Source organism: Carlito syrichta, unplaced genomic scaffold (assembly GCF_000164805.1).
Source record: "Carlito syrichta isolate Samal-C Ts95f unplaced genomic scaffold, Tarsius_syrichta-2.0.1 Scaffold313246, whole genome shotgun sequence".
Lineage (NCBI taxonomy): Eukaryota > Metazoa > Chordata > Mammalia > Primates > Tarsiidae > Carlito > Carlito syrichta.
The window spans coordinates 492,157-517,804 of record NW_007257342.1 but is presented as its reverse complement, the minus strand read 5'-3'; the positions used below and the strand labels follow the sequence as shown (position 1 = coordinate 517,804).

General features: G+C 41.3%; 1 protein-coding gene across 2 annotated transcripts in view; it reads left to right on the top strand.

Moving 5' to 3' along the window:
• ACSS2 (acyl-CoA synthetase short chain family member 2) overlaps nucleotides 1–25,648 on the top strand; it is a 49,720-nt gene that overhangs the window by 1,700 nt on the left and 22,372 nt on the right. For both annotated transcript variants that reach the window (XM_008070267.2, XM_021718680.1), the window contains exon 2: nucleotides 4,692–4,887. In XM_008070267.2, the coding sequence (XP_008068458.1) occupies nucleotides 4,799–4,887 (89 nt within the window). In that variant the 5' untranslated portion in view covers nucleotides 4,692–4,798. The remainder of the gene's footprint in view (nucleotides 1–4,691; nucleotides 4,888–25,648) is intronic.

Here is a 25,648-nt window from a genome sequence, read left to right as displayed (position 1 = left end):
GTGCATGAGGAGTTGCGGGCTCGGAGGCAGTGGCAGGCTGTTCCGGAGGAGGTGGGGCTCCCCGAGGGGAAGAGGGTCCCGCGGAGGGACGGGCTCTGCGGGCGCTGGGGGGCTCCCGGACTCTCGGGGGTCCCGCCGGGAGACAGGGCGGGTGGTTTTCAGAGACTCGCCGGGTCGGCAAGGACGTGTGGGATTCTGTGAGGAGACAGGGGATCCGTGAGGAAACGGGGAACCTGCGAGGAGCTGTGGGGCTCCCTGAGGAGGTGTGGGTCCGTGAGGAAGTGGGTTCCGCGAGATGGGGGTTCCGTGAGGAGGTGTGGGGTTCCGCGAGATCTTTTTGTTTGTTGATTTGTTTGAGTCGGGGTCTCACTCTGTCACTCAGGCTGGAAGGGGCATTGGAAGTGTGCATTCTCGAGTGCCTGATGCACCGCAGACATCCAGTAAGTGGTGGTTAGTTTGCTAACAGTAAGAACAACACGGATGAAGCAATTTCTGAGTAATCCAAACAGGATTGAATCAAGTGTAAAGTGGTGGAATTGGGATTTGAACCAAGGCAGTCTTGATCACAGAATTTACATCCTATTCCCTGACCCCATGGTATGCTTTCCACTAAATTCGATCAAATACGACTTCAAAATCTCTCTCAGATTTACCTTTTCTCCCATTCCCATAGAACCTTTTAAATCAAGACAGCAGCCTCCTAATTTATTCTTTCTCCACTAGTTTCACCACCTTCAATCTCTCCAGAATTTATCTAAACACCATTACATTGATATTGTGGAAGTACTATTTTCATATGTTACTGCAAAAACTTTCAATCGTTCCCTATGTCCTGCCGTTTCAAATTAAAATTCTGCTTTTCTTTCCAGGGCCATCCCACCTCTCCATCCTTGTCTGTCACTACTCCCTACGATACATACCCCTTATTCTAGACAGGTTATTGTTTTATATCCTGCATACACACCTTTTCCTACCTTCCTGCCTTTGCCCATTTCCTTCTACTCTTCTCAACCTAGTCAAACTCCACCAATTTCACAGAGCATTCTCGTACCATTGCAGTTTATACTCATCTGTTTCCTCTTCTGAACTTCTTCAGTCCTTAGAATTTATGCCAGTGAAACAGCTAGATTCTGGTACACACACACACCCCTAAGTGAGCATAAAACTCAGTTTCATTCATTTCTTGTTGATGGACAAAACTGTAGTTCATAAGTAGTTTTATAAAACTCCTTATTATCACTTAAAAATATTTTTGAGTGTGTGTATTCTGGTTATTAGCCATGTGGTCCTTGGGAGTTTCCTATGCTTTCTGAGTTTCCGTTTTCTCACTTATAAAATTAGGACAGTTAATATATACTTCATAGGACCATAATATCATAAAGATTAAATGAGATTGGTCCAGTCCCTGATATATGAATGGCATTCACTAAACATCAATTTTCATTTGCTTTCTCTTTAATGGCCATTTAGAATTACATTGTATCATTACTTGTGTTACTAATTTTCATCAGTTTGTTATTTTGGGGCTTTTGAATTATTTCCAGTTTCACTAATTTTTTTTTTGTTTTTTTTTTTGAGTTGGAGTCTCACTCTGTCGTCCAGACTGGAGTGCAGTGGCACGCTAACAGCCACCATAGCCTCAACCTGCTGGGCTCAGGGGATCCTTCCGCCTCAGCCTTCCAAGTAACCAGAACAACAGGCGCATGCTACCACTCCCGGCTAGTTTTTGATTTATTGTAGAAACGAGGTTTTGCCAAGTTGCCCAAGCAGGTCTCAAACCCGCGGGCTCAGGCAATCCACTTGCCTCGGCCTCCCAAAGTGCTGGGATTACAGGCTGAGCCACTGAGCCTGGCCCAGTTTCACTATTATAAGTAGTGTTGCTATAACCATCTTTTTAGTAGTCCCTTTTCCCCCCTCAGGGATTATTTTCTTGAAGTGTATCTTCCAAAATTGAGTTAGCAGACAAAAGGGTATAAAGAGTTTTATGGCTGTTGTCAGACATTGCCCTGCTATCCAATATGATTGTGCCTTTTTTCTCCCCCCAAGCCATTATGGTATAATAGTATTTGTTTAATCAGGGCCACCCAAGCATTAGGCTTAATTTAAAAAATACTTGCTAGTTTTACAGGCATATAATGGCAACTTGGGATGGATTTAACTTGGATTTCTTTAATAGATTACATCATGTACTTTAGTATTAAATTATATTCTGTCTTGTACTTTCAAAAAATGTCATGTTGGTCTTATGTCTCCAACTAGATTGTATAAACTGTAAGTCCTGTAACCTTGAACAAATGACTTAGTCTCTCTGAATTTTTTTTTTTTTTAAGTCAGAATCTCACTGTGTTGCCCAGGCTGGAGTGCGGTGGCATGATCAAGGCCTTGATCTGCTGGGCTCAGGCGATCCTTCCACCTCAGTCTTTCAAGTAGCTGGAATTATAGGCATGTGCCACCACACCCGGCTAATTTTTTAACTTATTGTAGAGATGAGGTTTCACCAATTTCCCAGGCTGGTCTCAAACCCCTTAGCTAAAGCAATCCTATCACCTCGGCCTCCCAAAGTATTGGGATTACAGGCTTGAGCCATCGCACCCTGCCTTCTTTTTTTTGAGTTGAAGTCTCACTCTGTCACCCAGGGTCTGTCTCACTCTGCAGTCATGGCCACTGCAGCCTCGACCTGCTAGGCTCAGGCGATCCTTCCACCTCAGCCTTCCAAGTGGCTGGGACTACAAGTGTGCACCACCACGCCTGGCTAATTTTTTGATTTATTGTAGAAATGAGATCTCGCCAAGCTACCGAGGCTGGTCTCAAACCCATGGACTCAGGTACCTTAGCCTCCCAAAGTGCTGGGATTATAGGCATAAGCCACCATGCCTGGCCTGAATTTGATTTCTTATGAAATGAAGGGTTGATAATCTTTAAGGTTCCTTCCATTGTTATGGTTCTAATTGTCTCTCTTCCAACTCTTGATCCAGTACTCAGAATATCCTAAATTCTCTGCAGTCACATGTTTTGCCTGTTGTCTGTAGTCAGGCAGATATATATATATATGTATTTTTTTTTTTTTAGTTGGAGTCTCACTCTGTCACTCAGACTGGAGTGCAGTGGCTGTGCCCGGCCACTGCAGCCTCGAACTGCTGGCCTCCGGCGATCCTTCCGCCTCAGTCTTCCAAGTAGCTGGAACTACAGGCTCGCACTACCACACCTGGCTAATTTTTTATTTATTTTAGAGACAAGGTCTTGCCAAGTTGCCCAGGCAGGTCTCGAACATGCGGGCTCAGGCAATCCACTCACCTCGGCCTCCCAAAGCGCTGAGATTATAGACTGAGCCACCAAGCCCGACTGGCAGATATATTTTTAAAATATAAATCTAATCAGGTTAACTCTTTTTTTTTTGTTTTTTTTGTTTGTTTGTTTGGTTTTTTTGAGTTGGAGTCTCACTCTGTCATCCAGACTGGAGTGCAGTGGCCTCTCCTGGCAACCGCAGCCTCGACCTGCTGGGCTCCGGTGATCCTTCTGCCTCAACCTTCCAAGTAGCCGGAATTCAGGCATATGTTACCACGCCCAGCTAATTTTTTGATTTATTGTAGAGATGAGGTCTCCCTGCCCAGGTGGGTCTCGAACCCGCGGGCTCAGGCAATCCACTCACCTCAGCCTCCCAAAGGCGTGGGATTACAGGCTGAGCCACCGAGCCCGGCTTAACTCTTGCTTAAAATCCTTCAATGGTTTCCATTGCTCTTGGAATAAATACCAAATTCTTTCTCATGCACAGAACTGCAAGATCTGCTCAGTTTATGCATCAATTTCTTCTGTTCTTTCCTTTATTCTCAATGTCTCAGTCTCAAGGAATTTCTCTTAACAAATACCTATGGTTCTTGCTCATCCCATAGTACTTGTTTTTTGGTAAGGGAATGGAGAAACACTCCTATTTATCTTTCAGATTTTAGTAAAAGTGTCTTCCTCAGGGAAATTCAAATCTTGACTTAGTAACTGAGTAAGCTTGGAGAAACAACTTAACCTTTCTGAGCCTTGATTTTCGAATTCATAAAATGAGAAAAGCTTCCTTTCTAGGGTTGTACTAAGGACTAAATGAGCTGATACATATAAAAAGCTTAAAACAACATCTGGCAAATAGTGAGTAACACTTGTGCGAGTAGAAGTAGGAGAAAAAGATGTTTAATACATAATTGCTGAGAGAGAATGTACAAATTAAGAGAAGAGGTGGTCATGGAAGGCTCTGCAGGTAAATAATTTCTTTTTTTCACTAATCACTTCATTAAAAAAATTTACTGATTTTTGTGGCTGAGCTCAATATAACCCTAACTACTTGGTAGGTTGAGGCAGGAGGATTTCTTGAGTCCAGGGGTTTGAGACAAGACTGGGAAACATAGACCATGTAACATACACACAAATTATTGTGTTAATACTGGGGGGCTCTGATTTGAGTAGATGATGAAAAATGGGCAGGCATTTCTGAAGACAAAAGGAAGATTTGAGTCAAGATTCAGCTTGTGGGAACAGAAGATAGGTTTGGAGAGTGGTGGTTGATAAGCTTAGACAGGTAAAGGAGGGACCCAGATCGTGGGTCTTAGGGCAGGTAAGTTGTAACTTAGTCTTGTGCATAGACTGGTATACCTCTGAGTATTTATCTGAGAAGCTTAGTGATATCTGGGCTTCCTTTTCTGTTGCAGAGTTCTGGGGAGACATTGCCAAGGAATTTTACTGGAAGACCCCATGCCCTGGCCCGTTCCTTCAGTACAACTTTGATGTGACTAAAGGAAAAATCTTCATTGAATGGATGAAAGGAGCAACTACCAACATCTGCTACAATGTACTGGATCGAAATGTCCATGAGAAAAAACTTGGAGATAAAGTTGCTTTTTACTGGTAAAAAAAAAAAAAAAAAAAAACTATCTTATACTCTGTGGCAGATGAAAAGTCATCTCTCACATTTATGTAGTGTTTCACAGTTTACAAAGTACTTTAAAATCCATGAAATCATTTGATACAACAACTCAGTAGTATAAGCAGAGTAACATTAACTTAATGTTTCAGATGAGAAAAATGCCTCAAGGAAGTTAAATAACTTTTCTCAGATAACATAACTAGTATCTGACTGAGATGACATTCAAAGCCGTGTCCTGACTTCTAGTCTAGTTAGAAATGAAGAAGGGCCATGCATAAATGGAAGAGAACAGGAACGAGTAGCTTTCTTTCTCATTCTTGCTTTGGGAAGAAAATGAGTACTAGGTTTTTCACCACCACCACCACCACCACTATAATTTCCTTTTATTGAGCTATATGCCAGACTATGCATAATTATCTTCTTTGATGCTCTTGACAATTATAAAAGTAGTCTTTGTTTTGTTTTTGTTTTTGAGTCAGAATCTCACTCTGTCGCTCAGGCTGGAATGCAGTGGCACACTCACGGCCACTGCAACCTCGACCTGCTGGGCTTAGGTGATCTTTCCGCTTCAGCCTTGCTAGTAGCTGGAACCATAGGCATGTGCCCAGCTAATTTTTTGATTTACTGCAGACAGGAGGTCTTGCCTTGTTGCTCAGACTGGTCTTGAACCCTGAGCTCAGGCAATCCTCTCGCCTCCGCCTCTCAAAGTGCTGGGACATGAGCCACCGCACCCAGCCAAAAACACTATTTGTTTTTCTGTTTTTATATACGTGAAAACTGAAGTTCTGAGAAATTAAGTGACTTATCCAAAGTTGAACAGCTAGCAAGAAGCAAGGCTGAGATTCAAATCCAGACAGTATAATTATAGAGCTTTTACTCTTACCCATGACACTGCTACCCCTCTAATTCCTTACCCTAATCTCTCAACAGCTTTGCAAAATAGAAATTCTTAGTTCATTTTTACAGGTGAATAAATGAAACATTGAAGCATTATGTAGTGAATAAGATCATAGAATGAATAAATGGTAGCATGCAGCTTCTCCAGCAGGAACTTTCTAAGACTCCCTTCCTCAGCAGCTTAACTCTCTAGGAGATATTACTATACTGAACCCAAAGAGGACTTTGAAGTTCCAATAATTGGGGTATTGCTTCTGCCACCACCTATGAGCACTCTAAGAACTGATCTATTTTTTAAGCTAGCCAATAGTAGCAGGTTGGATGCCTCATGGAAGATTTAAATTGGAACTCACTCAGCATTTGCCCAGTTTGTGTGATTATTGAGAAAAACTGACCTGAGAGACAGGAAATTTAGGTTCTTATTCCAACTCTGCCACTGACTTACTCTACAGGCAAGGCATTTAACTGTTTGAGAGACAGTTTCCTCTTCCATAAAATGGGGATAATAATGCTAGGTTATTATAAGAATCAAATGAGATGATATTGTAAAAGCATTTATGGGCCAGGTGTGGTGGCTCAGGCCTGTAATCCCAGCACTTTGGGAGGCCTAGACGAAAGGATTGCCTGAACCCAGGGTTTCAAGACCACCCTGGGCAACTTGGTGAGACATTGTCTCTATAATATATCAAAAAATTAGCCAGGCATAGTAGGGTACGTCTGTAGTTCTGGCTGCTTGGAAGGCTGAGGTAGAAGGATCGCCTGAGCCCAGCAGGTTGACACTGGGGTGACCATGAGCTTGCTACTGAACTCCAGCCTGGGTGGCAGAGTGAGACTCTGACTGGGAAAAAAAAAAGCATTTATGTATTTATTGGAAAGCACTGTACAAGTGTGTGTGGTCTGTTATCACATTACCATTGCTCAGTTGGGGGTCACTTTGCCACTGAAGTTCACTGTATATTATATCTGTTGAGATTATTTTTAGCTCCCACTCTAGGGCTTTATGCTTGAACTCCAGTCCACACTTGGGTCCATTTCCTAGGCTCTTTAAGGATCATCACACCTTTAAAAATCTTCAAAGGATATGCTTGTGTTTGAATTTGTTCTTTGGTTTGAAAGAATTCAGGTGCCTGATGAAAGACTAAGTATACACAGGCCAGTGTTTTCAATCACTAGAGATTTTTCCACAATTCTGAGGCCCTTTCTGTCTTGAGACACTAGTTCTCCTATCACTCTTACCTGAACAGGTTTTTGAGAGCTTGGCTTTCCCCATCTGTAAAATGAGGGCAGTATACTAGATAAGTGTTTTCCAAAGACTGCTTCAGGAACCACGAGTTATCAAAGATATTAGCAGGGTTTCTTAATTTATGAAATGATTATGTCTAAGAAAAAATGCACAATAAATTGCCTTTGGTTGAGACTCCCAATGTGTATTAACATAGTAAAATCTTCAAGAAGTCTTATAGTAGAGATACCTGATTAATTTTGTCTAACATGAGATTTCCCAAATTTATTCAAGCCCCAAACACTTTTTGCAGCATGGTATTAGTAGCAAAGAAGCAGTATTCCATCCATGGAACACTAATTTGGAAAGTACTGGATTTTCATGACCCACCAGGGCAACTTGGCGAGACCTCATCTCTACAATAAATCAAAAAATTAGCCGGGCGTGGTAGCACGCGCCTGTAGTTCCTGCTACTTGGAAGGCTGAGGCGGGAGGATCGCCGGAGCCCAGCAGGTTGAGGCTGCGGTGGCCGGGAGCGGCCACTGCACTCCAGTCTGGGTGACCAAGTGAGACTCCAACTAAAAAAAAAAAGAAAGTACTGGATTAAATAATTTCTAAATTTACTTTCAGTGCAAAATTCTGCAACTCAGTAACAAGACATCCTCACTCCATTTTTCCATTGGTTATTGCCTCAACAAAAATTGTTAAAAGCAAGTGTGGTGTCTCACACCTGTAATTCCAGCACTTTGGAAAGTGGAGGCGAGAGGATTGCCTGAGCTTAGGGGTTCAAGACCAGCCTGGGCAACTTATCTCTACAATAGCTGAGTGTGGTGGCATGTGCCTATAGTCCAGCTACTTGGAGAGCTGAGGTGGAAGGATCTCCAGAGCCCAGAAGGCCGAGGCTGCTATAGGTGATTGTATAACTGCGCTCCAGCCTGGGCGACAAAGTGAGACTCCGACTCAAAAAAAAAAAAAAAATTGCTAAAGATATTGGATGCTTATCCCTGTGTTATGTGTTTTAGATACAAGGGTAAAGGGGTGGGAGATGAATACCATATGGGTAATTATTATTCAATTTTTTATGTTTATAGTAAAGCCAAAGCAAAATACAAATAAATCACATTAGTTATAAGATATGTGGTTATTTCCCCTTGTTACCTCCATATTTTAAAAATAATTATGCTTATAATGCAATTTCTTTATCTTTTTTTTTAAAAGCACGATTTATTGAGAGGACAGAAAAGCTTCCACAGTGGGAGAGGACCCAAAGGGGTTGCTCTTCTCATCATTTTTAAAGAAAATATTGATTTGCTATTATGATTGATAAGAATTTAGTTCTCATACACCCCTCCAATTTCCTTTTCTCTTTTCCCTGATGTAATTGTTGATGTTTTCTAGTTAATTTTAAATCACTATTTACATAAGATTAGTATATTATATGATTAGATTTCCTTTTATGTACAGATTTTTTTCTTTTTGAGTTGGAATCCCACTCTGTCACCCTGGCTGGAGTGCAGTGGCATGCTCACAGCCACCGCAGCCTTGACCTGATGGGCTCAAGTGATCTTTCTACCTCAGCCTTCCAAGTAGTTGGAACTATAGGCATGCACCACCACACCTGGCTAATTTTTTGATTTATCAGAGTAGAGATGAGGTCTTGTCAAGTTGCCTAGGCTGGTCTCAAACCCCTGGGCTCAGGCAATCCTCTCACCATTTTCCAAACTCTGTCATATAATTTATTCTTTCAAGTCCTCCTTTCTCCAAAAAAAAAAATCCTCCTTCTTGGAGTCCACCTTCTTTCTGCTCTAATTTTTATTAATGTTTAAAAAATGACATATTTTCAGTACTCCGACTGACATACTTCTTTTCAAACCATAATATGACTTTCTCCTTGGCTTAAACTGTGTCACTTAGATAGCTGTAGTGGTATTAGCAAGCCATATTTATAGCTCATTCCTTGTTTGGGGACATGAATTATATAGATACTGAAATTATACACAAAGAAAATGGTGCTCTTGGGAAAGTAATCCAATTAGCCAAAATAGAACCATTAAGGAAGAATTTTAGCTAGGTGCGGTGACTTATGCTTGTAATCCCAGTACTTTGGAAGACAGAGGTGAGAGGATTGCCTGTGCCCATGGGTTCGAGACCAGCCAGGGCAACATAGTGAGATCTTGTCTCTATAATAAATTAAAAAATTAGCTGGGTATGGTGGCACACACCTGTAGTTCCAGCTACTTGGAAGGCTGAAGCAGAAGGATCACCTGAACCCAGCAGATCGAGGCTGCGGTAGCTGTGAGTGTGCCACTTGCACTTCAGCCTGAGCAACAGAGTGAGACTCCAACTCAAAAAAAAAAAAAAAAAAAAGGAAGAATTTGACCTTTTACTTTTGGCTTGACACATTGCAAATGTTCATGGAATAATAGTATTTTTAGAACTTGAAACAAATTTTAAAGTCTACCTAGACCAACTCTCTTGATAGATTGGTAGACTAAGGACCAAAGAAGCTAGGTGATTTGCCTATGGATCAAATACCAGTTTGAAGACAGGACTGAGAGTAATGTCCCGATATTCTCACTCCTAGTCAATTGTTCTTTTTTTCACATGATCCTACCTCATTATTTTAGTAGTTCAACACTTGGCTGTGACAGATGGAAAGAGAAATGAGCCATATTGACTAATTTGACTAAATTAAATTAACTTTCAAATAATTTGTTTAACACTATCAGATAAAATGTGTTATCAGGTTTAAGTGTCCCAGACCCTGATCTCATGTAGTTTATATTCAATTTAGGAAGACCAAATAGGCCTGTATCAAACAGCCTAAAAGCAATTATGGACCAAACTGCAAAGAGCCCCTTATGCAAATAGTTCACAGAAATGAGAAAGCATTATAGGGAGGCAGGATAACATAAAGATTAAGCTAATTGGTTTTGGTGTCAGACTAACCTACTTTGAGTCCTATTTCTGCCACTAACTAGCTGTCTGATTTTGGACAAGTTACTTAATTTCTTTGAGCCTCAGTTTTCTCAACTGTAAAATGTAGATAAAAATAGCTTTTTTCTCATGGAGTTGTCAATTGAGTAGGATTGAGTAAGATAAAAAATTCATGTATCAAATTCCTGGTACACTGAAAGCACTTGCTTAACATTATTACATAATGTACCATAATTATTACATTTGGATGGTGAGAAAAACAACTGTATTTGGAACAAAAGTTTTATACAGGGAACAATTTATTCATTCAGTAAATACTTATTGAGAACTTACTATGTGCCAGGTACTATTCTGGACAAAACAAATTTCCTGTCCTCATGGAGGTTTTAGTCCAGCTTGAGGAGACAGACAATAAACAAAGTGATATATTTATAGTAGTGACAAATACTGTAGAAAAATACAGAGTAGAGTAAGGGAAGAGGGAATGACAATGAAGAGTGGGGGCTAATAAGGGAAAAACCTTATAAATAAATCTAATAAACGTGACATTTGAACAGAGATCTGAAGGAAATGGTGGAATGTGTCATGTAGATAGTGGGAGTGAGGAGGGGAAATGTTCCAGTTAAATAGAAGAGCAAGTGTGCTGCTGCTTAGTGTGTTTGAAGACTAGCTAGGAAGTTAGTGTAGCTGAAGCAGTGGGAGCTAGAGAAAGAGGATAGTATTGAAGTCAGCAGGATACCAGATAATGTCAAACCTTGAAGGCCAATGTAGACTTTGGTTTTTATTCATATTAAAATGGGGAACCACTAAACAATCTGAAGCATGGACTTGACAACAATTTGGCTTATATTTATTATCTATCTTTTGTGTTGAGAACAGATTAGGAGGGCAAAAGTAGAAGCAGGGAGACCATTTAGAAGGCTATTATAGAAATCCAAGGTGAAAGTTGATGGTGATTTAGACCATAGTAATAGTTGTGAAGGTGGTTAGAAGTCAAATTCTGGATCTGGCTGGGTGCTCTACAAAAAATTTTAAAAAATTAACCAGTGTGGTGGCACATGCCGATAGTCCCAGCTACTCAGGAGGCTGAGGTGGAAGGATTGCCTGAGCCCAGGAGGTTGAGGCTACAGTGAGCCATGATTGTATCACCTCACTCCAGCTTGAATGACAGAGTGAGACCCCACTCAAGAAAAACAAAAAAATCTGCATCTATTTTGAATAAAAAGCTCATGGAATTTGCTGACTTGGATTGAACATGAGGAGTGAGAGAAAGAGGAGTCAAGATTGTCTTCAACAGTAAATGAGGTCAAGATACGGGAGATCTTGAATATTTCTGGAGATCTACAAAAGGATTTTATGTAGGGGAATGTATAGCAGTCACAGTGGGGTTTATGAAGAGTAATCTGGATAAGAGTAATCTGGATACATATGAAAGTAGGCATGTGATGGAAGTGTGAAACCAGAGAACTGAGTTTGTTATTCAGGCCTGAACTTGGGTGCTGCTGGTGGGAATGGACAGGAAAGATAAAATTTTACAGTAACTTTGAGGAAAAAATCCAGCACAGGTAACTGAGTATGTAGATGGTAGAGAAATAGGGGGAGAAAGTGATAGGGAAGAGTAAAAATTATCTTCATCTGTATAAGATTGCCTCTTTCAAAGGCATATGCTTGTCTGATCCAAGGGCTAAATTTACCCTCCAAAACAAAGACTTTTGTTCCAACTTCTCACACCGTCTTCTTCCTAGAATGTCAGGTAGGAGTGTTACTGGGGATTTATGTGTACATGTATGAGAATATGATCAATGATAAAAGTAGTGGGATAGTTATTCAGGGAGAGATAGTCAATGAGGGTGTTAGAGGTAGCTGAAGGAGTAGGACCTGTCTAGTTGAAGGGGCACTGGGAGATAGTAGGGAATTTGGGGGATTAATTTTCGTGATCGGGTGGAAAGAGTGGTTAATGGATGACATTCTGGTCATTTATACTAGCTGCCTAATCCCTGTGTTATTCCAGGAGAGGTCTCCCGTCACCAAAGCCGTACAAATTTGATATGATCAATTCCTTCCATTGTTTGCTTTGGGTTACCTGTGGCTGTCATTATCTCTGACATTATCTCCTCACCCTCATCTGAAGTCACTGCTGCCTCTTCACAGTCTCTCACTATAGCTGAATCCTTCTTTAGGAACTGGAGCCTTTTTAGAAACAGGTGATCTTAGGACAGAAGTTCTTCTCTCAGGATCCCTGTATGCTCCTGCATATGAATTCCCAAGTATGATATTTGAACTCCCCAGACCCCTTTTGGGGTATGCGTGAGTATGCATTTGAGAAGATGAAGATGATTGGGAAGGTGAGACAAGCCCATGTTCTGACAAGGAGATTTGTCAAGATGATATGGAAAACCAGAGCCTTAGAGTATATTATCCTATTATTCATGTCAAGGACTCTGTAAATTATCTAGGTCCATGTTTCAGAGTGTACTGTTCAGTGATATAGGGAAGCAGGCACTTTTTCTGCCCTCAGTCTATACCTTCACTGATTTCACAACAGTCTATCTACCGAATAAAATAAACTTGGTAAAGAAAAACACTCATTTGAGAATGATGACTTCAGACCATTCTCGTCCTCTCTCTGGGCATCCTTTTCTGGGCATGGTGGGAGATGAACTACAGATACGCTCCAAGGTCCCTTCTATCTCTGATCTTCTAGGATTCTATGATTATTTCTGGAGAGGAAGTGGTTTTTAGAAAGTTTGTTGCAACTTGTAGTGACTCTATGGTGACTCAGTAGGAGAGCTCTTTCTGTTGAGATGGTAAGAAAAGGGGAGGATTTTATTTATTTATTTATTTATTATGATGTTGACACCATAAAGGGAAGATTTTAGAAGGTCTGGAGTGAAGGAGCTGAGGGGTAGTTTGTGGTTTGTGACTGGTAGCATTAACACTCAAAGCTAATGAGAGATATGTAGGAAATACCTGTTGCTGGAAACGGGCTTTCTCTACTTGAATCTGGTGGGTAGATTGTAGAGGAGAGTTGGAAGCTTTCATGTTTAAGGTAAACTTTGAATTTGCTTCTTTTACTTCTCCCTGAGTTTCAAGACCTATGGCACTTTACAGAACCCCTCCCTAAAGAGGTGAAAATGAGACAAGTAGGCTGTGCTTTCCAAGTCACTTTTTGGAAGTAGGTGGCATGTGAATAATAAATACATTGCTCTGAAGACTGTTTTGAGACTTGTTTCAGTGTCCTGAGCTCCATATCAGCTACTTGATCTAAGCCAACTTATACTAGTATGTTCAGTAAACATTTAATGAGAAGAATGACTTTAGTTAATGCCCTTTTCTAAGCTTTCTTTTTCCCACTTGTAAACTGTCAGGCATGGACAGGAGACTTGCTTAAGTTACTCTGATATTGATCGTCAGAATTTCTTTTCTTTTCTTTTTTCTTTCTTTCTGTTTTTGTTTGTTTGTTTTTTTGAGTCAAGTTCTTACTCTGTCACCCAGGTTGGAGTGGCACAATCACGGATCACTGTAGCCTTGACCTCCCCAGGCTCAGACAATTATTCCACTTCATTCTCCTGAGTAGCTGGGACTACATGTGCATACCACCACTCTTGGCTAAGGTTCTGTAGAAATGAGGTGTCATTATGCTGCCTAGGCTGGTCTTGAACTCCTGTGTTCAAGCAGTCCTCCTGCCTCAGCTCTCAAAGTACTGGGATTATAGGTATGTGCCACTGTACTTGGTCATAATTTCTGTCACACACATAGGGTACTGCACTGACAAGGCAATTGAGAGAGATTAGGGGAAAAGGAGGAACCCGATACTGGCCTCTTCTACTTTGAAGGTAATAGGTGGTCAGATGAAAGCATGGGTTCTTGCCTTAGCGCAGCCTCACATTTACAATAAATCCAGAAGGCCTGAAACTGAGGATGGGCCTTCACTCATTTCCTGGATTTGGTTTGGGAGAGATTGGGTACTAATAATGCTCCCCAGTGTCTGATATCTTGAACTTCTGTCTGACAATTCAAGACTTTTCAATTCCAGTTCTTACAGGTCATTTGGTCTACTTCCCATACAAAGCAGAAATTGTAATCCCCAAATCCCCACCCCTAATATTCCCCTCAAGTTACCATTCTGATTCTGGATCATTCTGATTTGATCCCTATACTGTAACTCTAGTCGGGCAAGTTACTTTGCCTCTTTAAACCTCAGTTTTCCTATCTGCAGAATGGGAATAATAACAGTTACTATGCCACAAATTGTTGTGAGGAATAATTGGAATAATCTGTGTAAAGCGCTAAGAACTTGGCAAACAATGTGTTAGCTATTTTTATGCCCTCTACCTAAAACAGGCAAGAGCAGAGATGATCTGGTTGAAGCATGGATGGGAGGCCTAGGGGCACATTCTATGGGCTTTTTCACCCTGTCACTGCGGTTCCTATGAGGTATGTGTGTGGAACTTCTAGAAATTTGCAAAGCTCATTTGAAAACGCCTGATCTAGTCCAGTGTTCTTGTTTTTAGATGAAGTAATACTGAGTCCACATTCTCAGGTTCCTCATATGATGTGGCTTCCTAAACAACCTCTTCATCATCGATAACAGTCTCCTCTGAACATACTTTAGTTGGCCAATATCTCTTGTTAAGTATTCCAGCTTTAGTCTGCCTTGCACAGGGTACTACTATTACAATTCTTTGACTTTATATTAATCTTATTGACAGCCACACTCTACCACTCATTTCATAATCTCTTATAATACCTAAGATTTTTCTATTTACTCTAATAATAAACTATGTCTCCCCTGTGCTGTACTTGTATATTTGTCCCTAGTTTTTTTGAGCTGAAATATGGTTGGCAGCACTTGTCAGATGAAGAACTTGGGACTCAGAGAGTGGAAATGACTTGACCAGAGTTTCATAGCAGTTATAGCTTGTTTTGGATAGAAGAACACTTAATTTCCTTGTTCCAGACACTATGCTTCAACTTACATAGCCTTAGCTTTTTGGCAGTTTGTCCCTGTCTAGCCAGTAGTTTACTAGAGGGTTTAGGGCTGGTTTTTGAAATGACTACAGTTTATAAGGCAAAGACATTAAAGTGCAAGCTTTAAGCCATAACATCCTTAGCTTAGCTCATATGTTCTCACTTATCCATTCATTAAAATTTTTTTTAACTGAATATCTACAATATATAGTCTGCATACTACCTTGAAAATAAGCTTTAGCCGGACTCGGTGGCTCAGCCTGTAATCCCAGCATTTTGGGAGGCCTAGATGAGTGGATTGCCTGAGCCTGCGGGTTCGAGACCAGCCCAGGCAACTTGGTGAGACCTCGTCTCTATAATAAAGTAAAAAAATAGCCAGTCATGGTAGCATGTGCCTGTAGTTCTTGCTACTTGGAAGACTGAGGCAGAAGGATCGTCGGTGCTGGGGTGGCCATGAGCATGCCACTGCACTCCAGCCTGGGCGACGGAGTGAGACTCTTAACTCAAAAAACAAACAAACAAAAAACTATTTAGTCTCAAAGCTCAAGTTTCAAAACTTTAGCTGAAGCTAAAGGTGGGCCTATAAGATCAGCATAGTTGAGGTTGATCAGTGAAGGAGGGATCCAGGACACAGAGCTGAGGAGGAGGAGGAGGAAGGGGAGGAGGAGGAGGAGGAGTAATAGTGGCATTAGGCATTAGAGAGTTTGGAATTTTGCAGCAGAGGAGGGACAAGAGAATATGAGTACTGCAGAATCTCAGGCCTACAAGGGGCTTAGCCATTACCTGTGATCTGTTTTTGGGATCTAAGACTTTGAGAACAGTACCCTAAGGTATGATCTACTTATTTAAAGCCTTATGGTTTTAGTATCAGGGATAATACTTATTTTATTTAAACAATATAAAAGAGACGAAGAAGCTGTTCACCCTGGACTACATTATGTAGAGTTGCCTGTGCAAGAGGCATCTCTACAAGCACATGAACACCTGCATTTCTTTCTTTCTTTCTTTTTTTTTTTTTTTTTTTGAGTTGGAGTTTCACTTCGTTGCTCAGGCTGGAGTGCAGTGGCACACTTACCACCACCCCAGCATCAACCTGCTGGGGTCCGGTGATCCTTTCAAGTCAGCCTTCCATGTAATCGAAACTACAGGTGTGTGCTACCGTGCCTGGCTAATTTTTGATTTATTGTAGAGATAAGGTCTTGCCAACTTGCCCGGGCTGGTCCCGAACCCGTGGGCTCAGGCAATCCACTTGCCTTGGCCTCCCAAAGTGCTGGGATTACAGGCTGAGCCACTGAGCCCGGCCAAAAACCTGCATTTCTAAGTGTGATTTTTTTTTTTTTTACTAGAGACTCATTTTTGAAACCAGTGTTTATTTCTCTTTGGCCATAATATTTTAATACATGGAAATCTATCCAAAGTAGCAGTCACAGAGGCTTGTTTAGCTTTATGTTGTTGTTTTTTGTTTGTTTGTTTGTTTGAGACAGGGTCTTGTCTGTTGCCTAGACTGGAGTGCAGTGGCATGATTGTCTGTTTGTCTGAGACAGGGTCTTGTTCTGTTGCCTAGGCTGGAGTGCAGTGGCATGGGATCCTAGCTCACTGCAGCCTAAAACTCCTGACTCAAGCAATTCTCCTGCCTCAGCCTACCAAGTAGCTGGAACTAAAGGCTCACACTACCACACAAGGGTAATTCAGCTACTCTTGAGGATGATTATCTATTTGAGTCCAAGCTGCCACATATACAAAGTTAGAGAATCCTAAATATGACATCCAAGCTTTTTTTTTTTCCTGTGAGATGCAATTTTATTTAGGGAGGAAATGTTGGGAACAATGTGGTTTTCCTTATTTCTAGGAAGAGGGTGGGGAGGTGGAAGATATGTCTTCAGGAGCAAATGAATGTACAGGAGCAAGTGTTCCTGAGATACTTGACACTACCCAGGACTGTGAAGGTGGACATATGAGGGCCTCCTTGGTTTGGGTCTTTCAGGAAGTTGTTAAGATGTTGAAGAGATCATGATGAGTATGGTCTTGACCACAGGCTAAAGCTCAAAGTGGATAATACTCTTTTCCTTCTTAGCTTCTCACAATGCTCCTGGAGATTCTTAGGAAAGAAGCTTCTCCATGTTCATTTGGGTACACTCAAAAGTGGCAAAGCAGAACAAACACTAGCCTGGAAGTCAGAAACCTGGGACTAGTTATAAATTTGCCCTTAATCCCTTATGTGACCCTTACAAGTCACTTCTCTGGATATATTGTATCTCCAAGGCAAGGATAATACTTGCTCTGCCCATTGCTAAGGTAGAGGGTCAGGTGAGCAAATGTCCTCTAAAGTGAGTTTATGTTCATGTGAGGAATTAACTAGATTCTCATTTGATTTACACAATAACCATGTGAGGCAGGAATGACAGGTTTCATTACTTTTCTTTGATTTCTATCTCAGCTAAGTTTGTTCTTTTTTCTTCTTCCCCATGTAAATAAGTATGGGAACCTTATGTAATTCTCATACCCTGAATCTCAGCTCTAGGGGCTTCTTCTAGGTTCTCCCATGGCACAGAGTTCAGGACTGAGCCCACTGAGCCCCTTGTAGGGGCTCAAGAAATTCTTCTTGGCATGACTCTGAATTCCACTCCACAAATTCCACACTCTTTTCCCCTCTGACTCTACTTTGTTTATTTGAAACTGACTTTGAGAGCCCATTCCCCTGCTGTTGGAAGGAAGAAATGAGAATCAAAGAGTCCCAACTCTTTTCTCCCATCTCATGCTTTAGAAGGAAACTGAGGCTCAGAGAGAAAAATTTGTGTAAATTTACACATTGAATTGGGGTAAACAGTAAATCTATATCTGGTAACTCCATATTCAGAGTCAGGGGTCCCCAATTTTAGTGTGAATAAATAATTACCTGAGGATCTTGTTGAAATCCAGATTCCTGGAACCCACCCCAACCTACTGAATCAGAATCTCTGAAGAATAAGACCTCTGACTTGTAGGTTCATAGTGTTATAACCTCCTCAGATGATTCTGATGTGCGGGGTGCCAAAGGCATAGTACCATTGAAAAATAATTATTTAGATTAGTGATCTTAAACACTTAAAATTGAATAATTCTAAAAGATTTTGAAAAATTATGTAACTCCTCATGTGTTAAAGTTTATATCTAAACATTTTATAATAAGATGAAAAATTGCAAATAATGTAATTTTCAGAATACTTTATATACATGTATATGTACATACATTTATAGCTTATGTCTCTTTCAAAACTTTGGCACCATAAATTTAGCTCATATAATTTTTTTTTTTTTTTTTGAGTTGGAGTCTCACTCGGTCACCCAGACTAGAGTGCAGTGGCCGCTTCTGGCCACCGCAACCTCGCCTGCTGGGCTCCAGCGATCCTTCCGCCTCAGCCTTCCAAGTAGCTGGAACTACAGGCGCGCGCTACCACGACTGGCTAATTTTTTGATTTATTGTAGAGATGAGGTCTCGCTACCCAGGCGGGTCTCGAACCCGCGGGCTCAGGCAATCCACTCACCTCAGTCTCCCAAAGGCGCGGGATTACAGGCTGAGCCACCGAGCCCGGCTCTAGCTCATATAATTTATAGAAAATGTCGACCATACAACCTGTTTCGCATATCCAGTCATCACTGTCAATATAAGCAGCCAAATCAATTGTACTTTCTGTTAGAAATTGCCTAACATCTTTCTCAATTAAGATCAATATGACTGGGCATGGTGGCTCACACCAGTAATCCTAGCATTCTTACAGGCTGAGGCAAGAGGATTGCCTGAGCCCAGAGGTTCAAAGACCAGCCTGGGCAACTTGGCGAGACCTCATCTCTACAATAAATTAAAAAATTAGCTGGGTATGGTGCTGTATGCCTGTAGTGCCAGCTACTTGGAAGCCTGAAGTGGAAGGATCATCTGAGCCCAGCGGGTTGAGGCTGCAATAGCCATGAGCATGGCATTACACTCCAACCTGGGCGACAGAATGAGACTCTGACTCAAAAAAATAAAATAAAATAAAATAAAAAATAAATATGTTAACATATCATCCTATAATAACTATTTTACTTCTAAATTGTCATTCTAAGAGATATAAGGTAGCAGTCTTACCATGAGTTTGTCAGCTGGATGAAGTCAGATGCTATTCCTTTCAATATTGATTTCTTACTGCTCTTTTTGATTTGCTTTCTTGGGGCTCTTCCTCAGAAATTACACATTTTCAAATTGTCTCTCTGTTCAGCACTCCGAAGGTTTTTATACCCTACATTGTACCATAATAAAGTTTAGGATAAGAGCGATATGATTTTTTTAAAAAAACATGGGCGAAGGGTAATTGTGAAAGAGAGAACAGGAAAGAATAACTCAGATCAATTTTAAGAAAGATTACATACGGAAGTTGAAGATATGAACATTTATTCTCTTACATTTGCCTGCTTAGGTACTCACAGGGATATGGTAACCTAGGTTGAGGACTAATGATTTAAACTTCTATCAACCCAGATAATAGAGAACCATTGTAATAAATATTTCCATATGTATCTGTTAAACTTGACAGACTTGATACACATACCAAATGGTGCCACTGAATGTTCTTCCCCCTTTCGTTTCTGCTCTAGACATATTCTCTTTTAGTTCAAATGTGATAATAAAGGATCTAAAAGAGTTGCCCTTATTCATTTGTTATGAGTAAGGGTATGGTTTCCGTCCTGGGCATAGGCATGTAGGCAGTGGGAAAAGAGAAAAGATACAGTATCCAACTGTCATCAAAGTCACTTTGGCTAAGGCAAACAGGCACAGAGTCTCTGGATGAAGGCCTGAAAATAGACAGCAAGAGGACAGGATGCAATAATAACCTAGACTGCAAAGCAGGAATTCCATACTCTGAACCTCAGCTCCAGGAGTTTCTTCCAGTCTCTTCATAGATTCCAGTATTGAGCCCTCTCTAGGGACTCAAGAAACTCTTCTTGACATGACTTTGAATTCCATTCCACAAGTTCCATACTCTTCCTCTCTGTATCTACCATTTCCCCTGTCTGGCTAGCATCTCTCTTCTCTGTTTTGTTTTTTTGAGTTGGAGTCTCACTCTGTCGCCCAGACTGGAGTGCAGTGGCCGCTCCCGGCCACCGCAGCCTCGACCTGCTGGGCTCCGGTGATCCTTCCACCTCAGCCTTCCAAGTAGTTGGAACTACAGGCGTGCGCTACCATGCCCGGCTGATTTTTTGATTTATTGTAGAGATGAGGTCTCACCAAGTTGCCCAGGCGGGTCTCGAACCCACAGGTTCAGGCAGTTCGCTCACCTCGGCCTCCCAAAGTGCTGGGATTACAGGTTGAGCCACCGAGCCCGGCCTCTTCTCTGTTTTTATCCTGTCTTATCCCCCTTTCCTTCCTTATTTTCTCTTTTAGATCATGTGGGATCCAGCTGGTCATATGAACAGAGATGTTTGTTCATTTAGGTATTTTACAATTATATATGAAGAATCCACAGTGTATAAAACTTTGTGCTAGGCACTGAGGAGAAAGCACATTTTAAAAATCCTGTCTGGTGGTGGCTCAGCCTGTAATCCCAGCACTTTGGGAGGCCAAGCTGAGAGGATTGCCTCAGCACAGGGATTTAAGACCAGCTTGGGCAACTTGGTGAGACCTCGTCTCTACAATAGATCACAAAAACTAGCCAAGTGTGGTGGCATGCATCTGTAGTTCCAGCTACTTGGAAGGCTGAGGCGGAAGGATTGCCTGAGCCTAGCAGGTCGAGGCTGTGGTGGCCGTGAGTATGCTACTGCACTCCAGCCTGGGTGACAAGAGTGAGACTCCAACTCAAAAAAAAAAAAAAAAATCCTGTCTGCCATTAAGGAACTCACAATCCAGTGAAGGAAATATGTCTACATATGACCATAATGCTAGAAGAAAATAAGTGCCAAGTGTTGTGTTAGGTAAATAGAAAGAGGCAAGAATGAATAAATGAATGAGTAGTGCTAAATCTTTCTGATTAATGAATAATTACAATCTTTTTGGAAAGTAAGATTTGTTAAGATGTTGGTAATTTCCAAATTAATCTGCACATTTATTGCAATTCTAATAAAAATCACAATAAGATTTTTTATTGAGATATAACTTACACTATATAGTCCACCCATTTAAAGTGAACAATTCAGGCCAGTCTTGGTGGCTCAGCCTGTAATCCCAGCATTTTGGGAGGCCGAGGTGAGTGGATTGCCTGACCTCGTGGGTTCGAGACCCGCCTGGGCAACTTGGTGAGACCTCATCTCTCCAATAAATCAAAAACTAGTCGGGCGTGATAGCGCACACCTATAGTTTTGGCTACTTGGAAGGCTGAGGTGGAAGGATCGCTGGAGCACAGCAGGTCGAGGCTGCAGTGGCCGGGAGCATGCTACTGCCCTCCAGCCTGGGTGACAGAGTGAGACTCCGACTCAAAAAAATAAAAAAAATAAAGTGTACAATGCAGTGATTTTTAGTATATTAGTACAAGCCTCACCACAATCAACTTTAGAGCATTTTCACCACCCCAAAATAAGTCCCATACTCATTTCATTAGTTGTTATTTCTCATTTTCTCTCAACTTCCTCCCCTTTAGCTCTAGGCAACCACACTAATATACTTTCTGAGACTCTGCCTATGGTGGACATTTCATATAAATGGAATCATGTAATATGTAGCATTTTGTGTCTGGTTTCTTTCACTTAGCAATCTTTTCTTTTCTTTTTGAGTTGGAGTCTCACTCTGTTGCCCAGGCTGGTGTGCAGTGGCACATCACAGCCACCCCTGTGTTGATCGCTGGGCACTGACAATCCTTCCACCCCAGCCTTCCAAGTAGCCGGAACTGCAGGCACGCACTACTGCACCCGGCTAATTTTTTTTTTTTTTGACTTAATTGTAGAGACAAGGTCTCGCCAAGTTGCCCAGGCTGGTCTCGAACCTGCGGGCTCAGGCGGTTCACTTGCCTTGGCCTCCCAAAGTGCTGGGATTACAGGCTTGAGTCATCATGCCCAGCCAGCATAATATTTTCAAGGTTTATCCATGTTGTAGCATATATCAGTACTTCATTCTTTTTCTTGGCTGAATAATATTGCATTGTATGAATATGTATATATCATATTTTTATTTATTTATTTTAGATTAGAAAATATAGTTTATTTAGAAAGTAAGTTGGAGAGAGAGAGAGAGAAAGAGGGGATTTACCTCCCCAAGAAAGGGAAGTGGGGCAAAGTTTAAGAAAACATGGCCTGGCCATAGCTCAAAGAGCACATGGCCACATCATCGCTTAGCAATGAAATGGCCCATATTTTTATTTATTAATTCCTCAGTGAACATTTGGGTTGTTTACAGCTGTTGATATCATAAGTAATATTGCATAAACATTTTTATACACATTTTTGTGTGGCTATGTTTTCAGTTCTCTTGAGTATATAGCTAAGAGTTTAACTGCTAAGTAGTATGGTGTTTTTTGAGGAATTATTCTTTTTGAGGAATTGTCAGACTGTTTGCCAAAGTAACTGAACCATTTTGCATTCTCACAAGCAGTGTATGAGATTTCCAGTTTCTTCATCTGCTTACTAGCACTTATTATTGTCTGTTTGTTTGATTAAGGCCATCCTAGTGGGTATGAAGTGGGATCTCATTGTCATTTTGATTTGTATTTCCCTGTCCATGCCTGCTTTTGAAGACTGGTTCTATAGACCTGGCTTTCTGAATCAGGGGAAGAGGCAAAAGGTAAGGAACCTACATTTAGGCAGGTGATTCATGAATGGTCCACTGATTGAGACATTTGACTCTAGTTTAATAATTTTGTAGTTAGTGGAAAGTCTTTCTAGATTTGAGTGATAGGATGAGAGTTGATTCCAGGTTTTCTTTGTTTTTTTTTTAATCAGGCTGGTCTCGAACCCCCAGGCTCCCAAATTCCTGGGATTATAGGCTGAGCCACCATGCCCAGCCAATTCCAGTTTTTTAATCAGGAGCTAAATGAGGCTCATTAGGGTCTGTAAACTAGATATCACTTGAAAGCAGAAATCTATGATGTTTCAAAAGGAACTTTTCAAGGAAGTAAGGGAAAACCAAACAGAAAGATGAATTTCTGTTAAGTATACTAAAAATTCAGCCCTGGTGATCTTTAACTCCATAATGCTCAGAGATCCTGCACTTTGATTTCTTTCCTAATGCTAATTCTGGCTTTGGAAACAACACCCCCTTTTTGGAGGCCATATCATTTAGGAGAAGAGTGCCCTGAACTAGAGACATTTAGACTCTAGAATTATGCCATCCAATATGGAAGCCACTAGCCATATGTAACTATTGATATTTAAATTAAATTAAATTTAAAATCCAGTTCTTCAGCCACATTTCAAGTACTTAATAACTTTATGTGACTAGTGGCTACCATATTGAACAACACTTCTTGAAAATAATGTCGCTACTAATTTGCTAAGTAACCTTAAGGCCATCACTTTCCATTTCTCTGCCATGGGTTTCTCATCTGTAAATAAGAGTGGTGGATCTCAAAAGCTCCATCCTCTTCTGGCACTCTGAGTGCTTTATGATTCAGTTTTTGTGTTGTGCCTCCTTCTATCTCCTCCTTCAGCCCTTCATGTTTTTTACTGTAGTTAGGGCAGACGTACCCCAGAGGGAACAGTAAACTGCTAATTGGTCAAAGTACATTGCTCCCATTCCCTGGTCCCTTGGTGAAAGGGAAAGTGACTTGAGGGTACACTTATATCTGAGTGCTTCACATTTATGCAGTGCTTTATGGATCACAGAACTCTTTCACATTATCTTCTCATTTTTTAGAATTTAGGAATCTTAAAGTTGGAAGAGCCATCTCAAATTTCAATGAACATGAATTGTATAGAGAGATTATAAAATGAAAGTTCTAAGGCCCCCTCCCTAAAGAATAATCCAATAGAAGTAGGCATTAGGGTTCCCCTGGCCCAGCATGAACAATCCTGTGCTGCAGCTATGTGGGGCAGGACTTTGAAATCTGCATTAACACCATCTGACCACATTTTGAGAAGCATTGGTCTTGCTTGGTCCCCAGCCATATTGTGGAGCCTGCTCCTTAGTATCCCTGCAAATCCCAGATTTTACATTTCTCCAGAGTTAGGGAGCTCCTAAAGGAGTACCTTCCATCTTGGGACAGATCAAACAGTTAGAAAGGCTTCTTAAAGGCCAGGCGTGGTGGTTCATGCCTGTAATCTCAGCACTTTGGAAGGCCAAGGCAAGAGGATTGCTCGAGGCCAGGCAAATTGCAAGACTTTGTCTCTACAAAAAATTAAAAAATTAGCTGGGCAAGGTGGCATGCACCTGTAGTCCAGCTACTCAGAAGGCTTTCTTTCTCTCTTTCTTTCTTTCTTTTTTTTTTTTTTTTGAGTTGGAGTCTCACTCTGTCACCCAGATTGGAGTGCAGTGCCACCACAGCCTTGACCTGCTGGGCTCAGGTGATCCTTCCACCTCAGCCTTCCAAGTAGCTGGAACTACAGGCGCGCGCTACCATGCCTGGCTAATTTTTTGATTTATTGTAGAGACGAGGTCTCGCCAAGTTACCCATATTGCGCTCTGTCAGTTGACCTAGATTTTCCATTTACAGTTACATAACACTAGTCTACTTCCTTCCCATAATAATCCTTCAGATTCATTCATTCATTTAATGAAATACTATTGAACACCTATTATATATGTGCAAGATCCTATGCAAGGCACTGGGAATTCAATAGTGAACAAGACCAACTTGGCCTCTGCCTTAGAAGCTGCCTTCTGTCTAGTAGAGGAGACAGACAATTAGCAATAATAATAATAAATAAATAAATAAATTACAAAGTATAGCTTGAGAAAAATGCTATGAAGAAAATAAGTGTGTTTTTTTTTTGTTTGTTTGTTTGTTTTTTTGAGTTGGAGTCTCATTCGGTCGCCCAGACTGGAGTGCAGTGGCCGCTCCCAGCCACCTCAGCCTCGCCTGCTGGGCTCCGGCGATCCTTCCGCTTCAGCCTTCTGAGTAGCCGGAATTACAGGCATGCACTACCACGCCCAGCTGATTTTTTGATTTATTGTAGAGATGACGTCTCACTGCCCAGGCGGGTCTCAACCCGCGGGCTCAGGCAATCCACTTACCTCAGCCTCCCAAAGGCGTGGGATTGCAGGCTGAGCCACTGAGCCCGGCTGAAGATAAGTGTGTTGTGATGAAGAATAACAGGAAGGACTGATGCTGCTTAGGGTGGTCAGAGAAAACCTCACTAGGGAGGTGACATTTAAGCTGAGGTCTGAAACATGAGAAGAATTGGGGAAAGATGGTTAAAAAGCATAGTATGTTCTATCAGTCAGAAGTCCAATGTGTTTGGAGCTTAGTAAGCAGAGTGGGGAAATAACACAAGATGAAGCTGGAGAGGATATAAAGCATAATAGTAATTTAGATTTTCTTCTATATGCAATAAAAGCTGCTAAAGAGTTTTGAGCAGAAAGTGATGTGATCTGGTTTATTTATTTATTTATTTATTTGTTGGAGTCTTACTCCATCGCCCTGGTTGGAGTGCAGTAGCACACTCCAGGCCACCCCAGCGTCGACCTGCTGGGTTCCGGTGAGCCTTCTGCCTCAGCCTTCTAAGTAGCTGGAACTACAGGCGTGTGCTACCACACCCAGCTAATTATTTTTTTCTTTTCTTTTTTTTTTTTTTGAGTTGGAGTCTCACTCTGTCACCCAGACTGGAGTGCAGTGGCC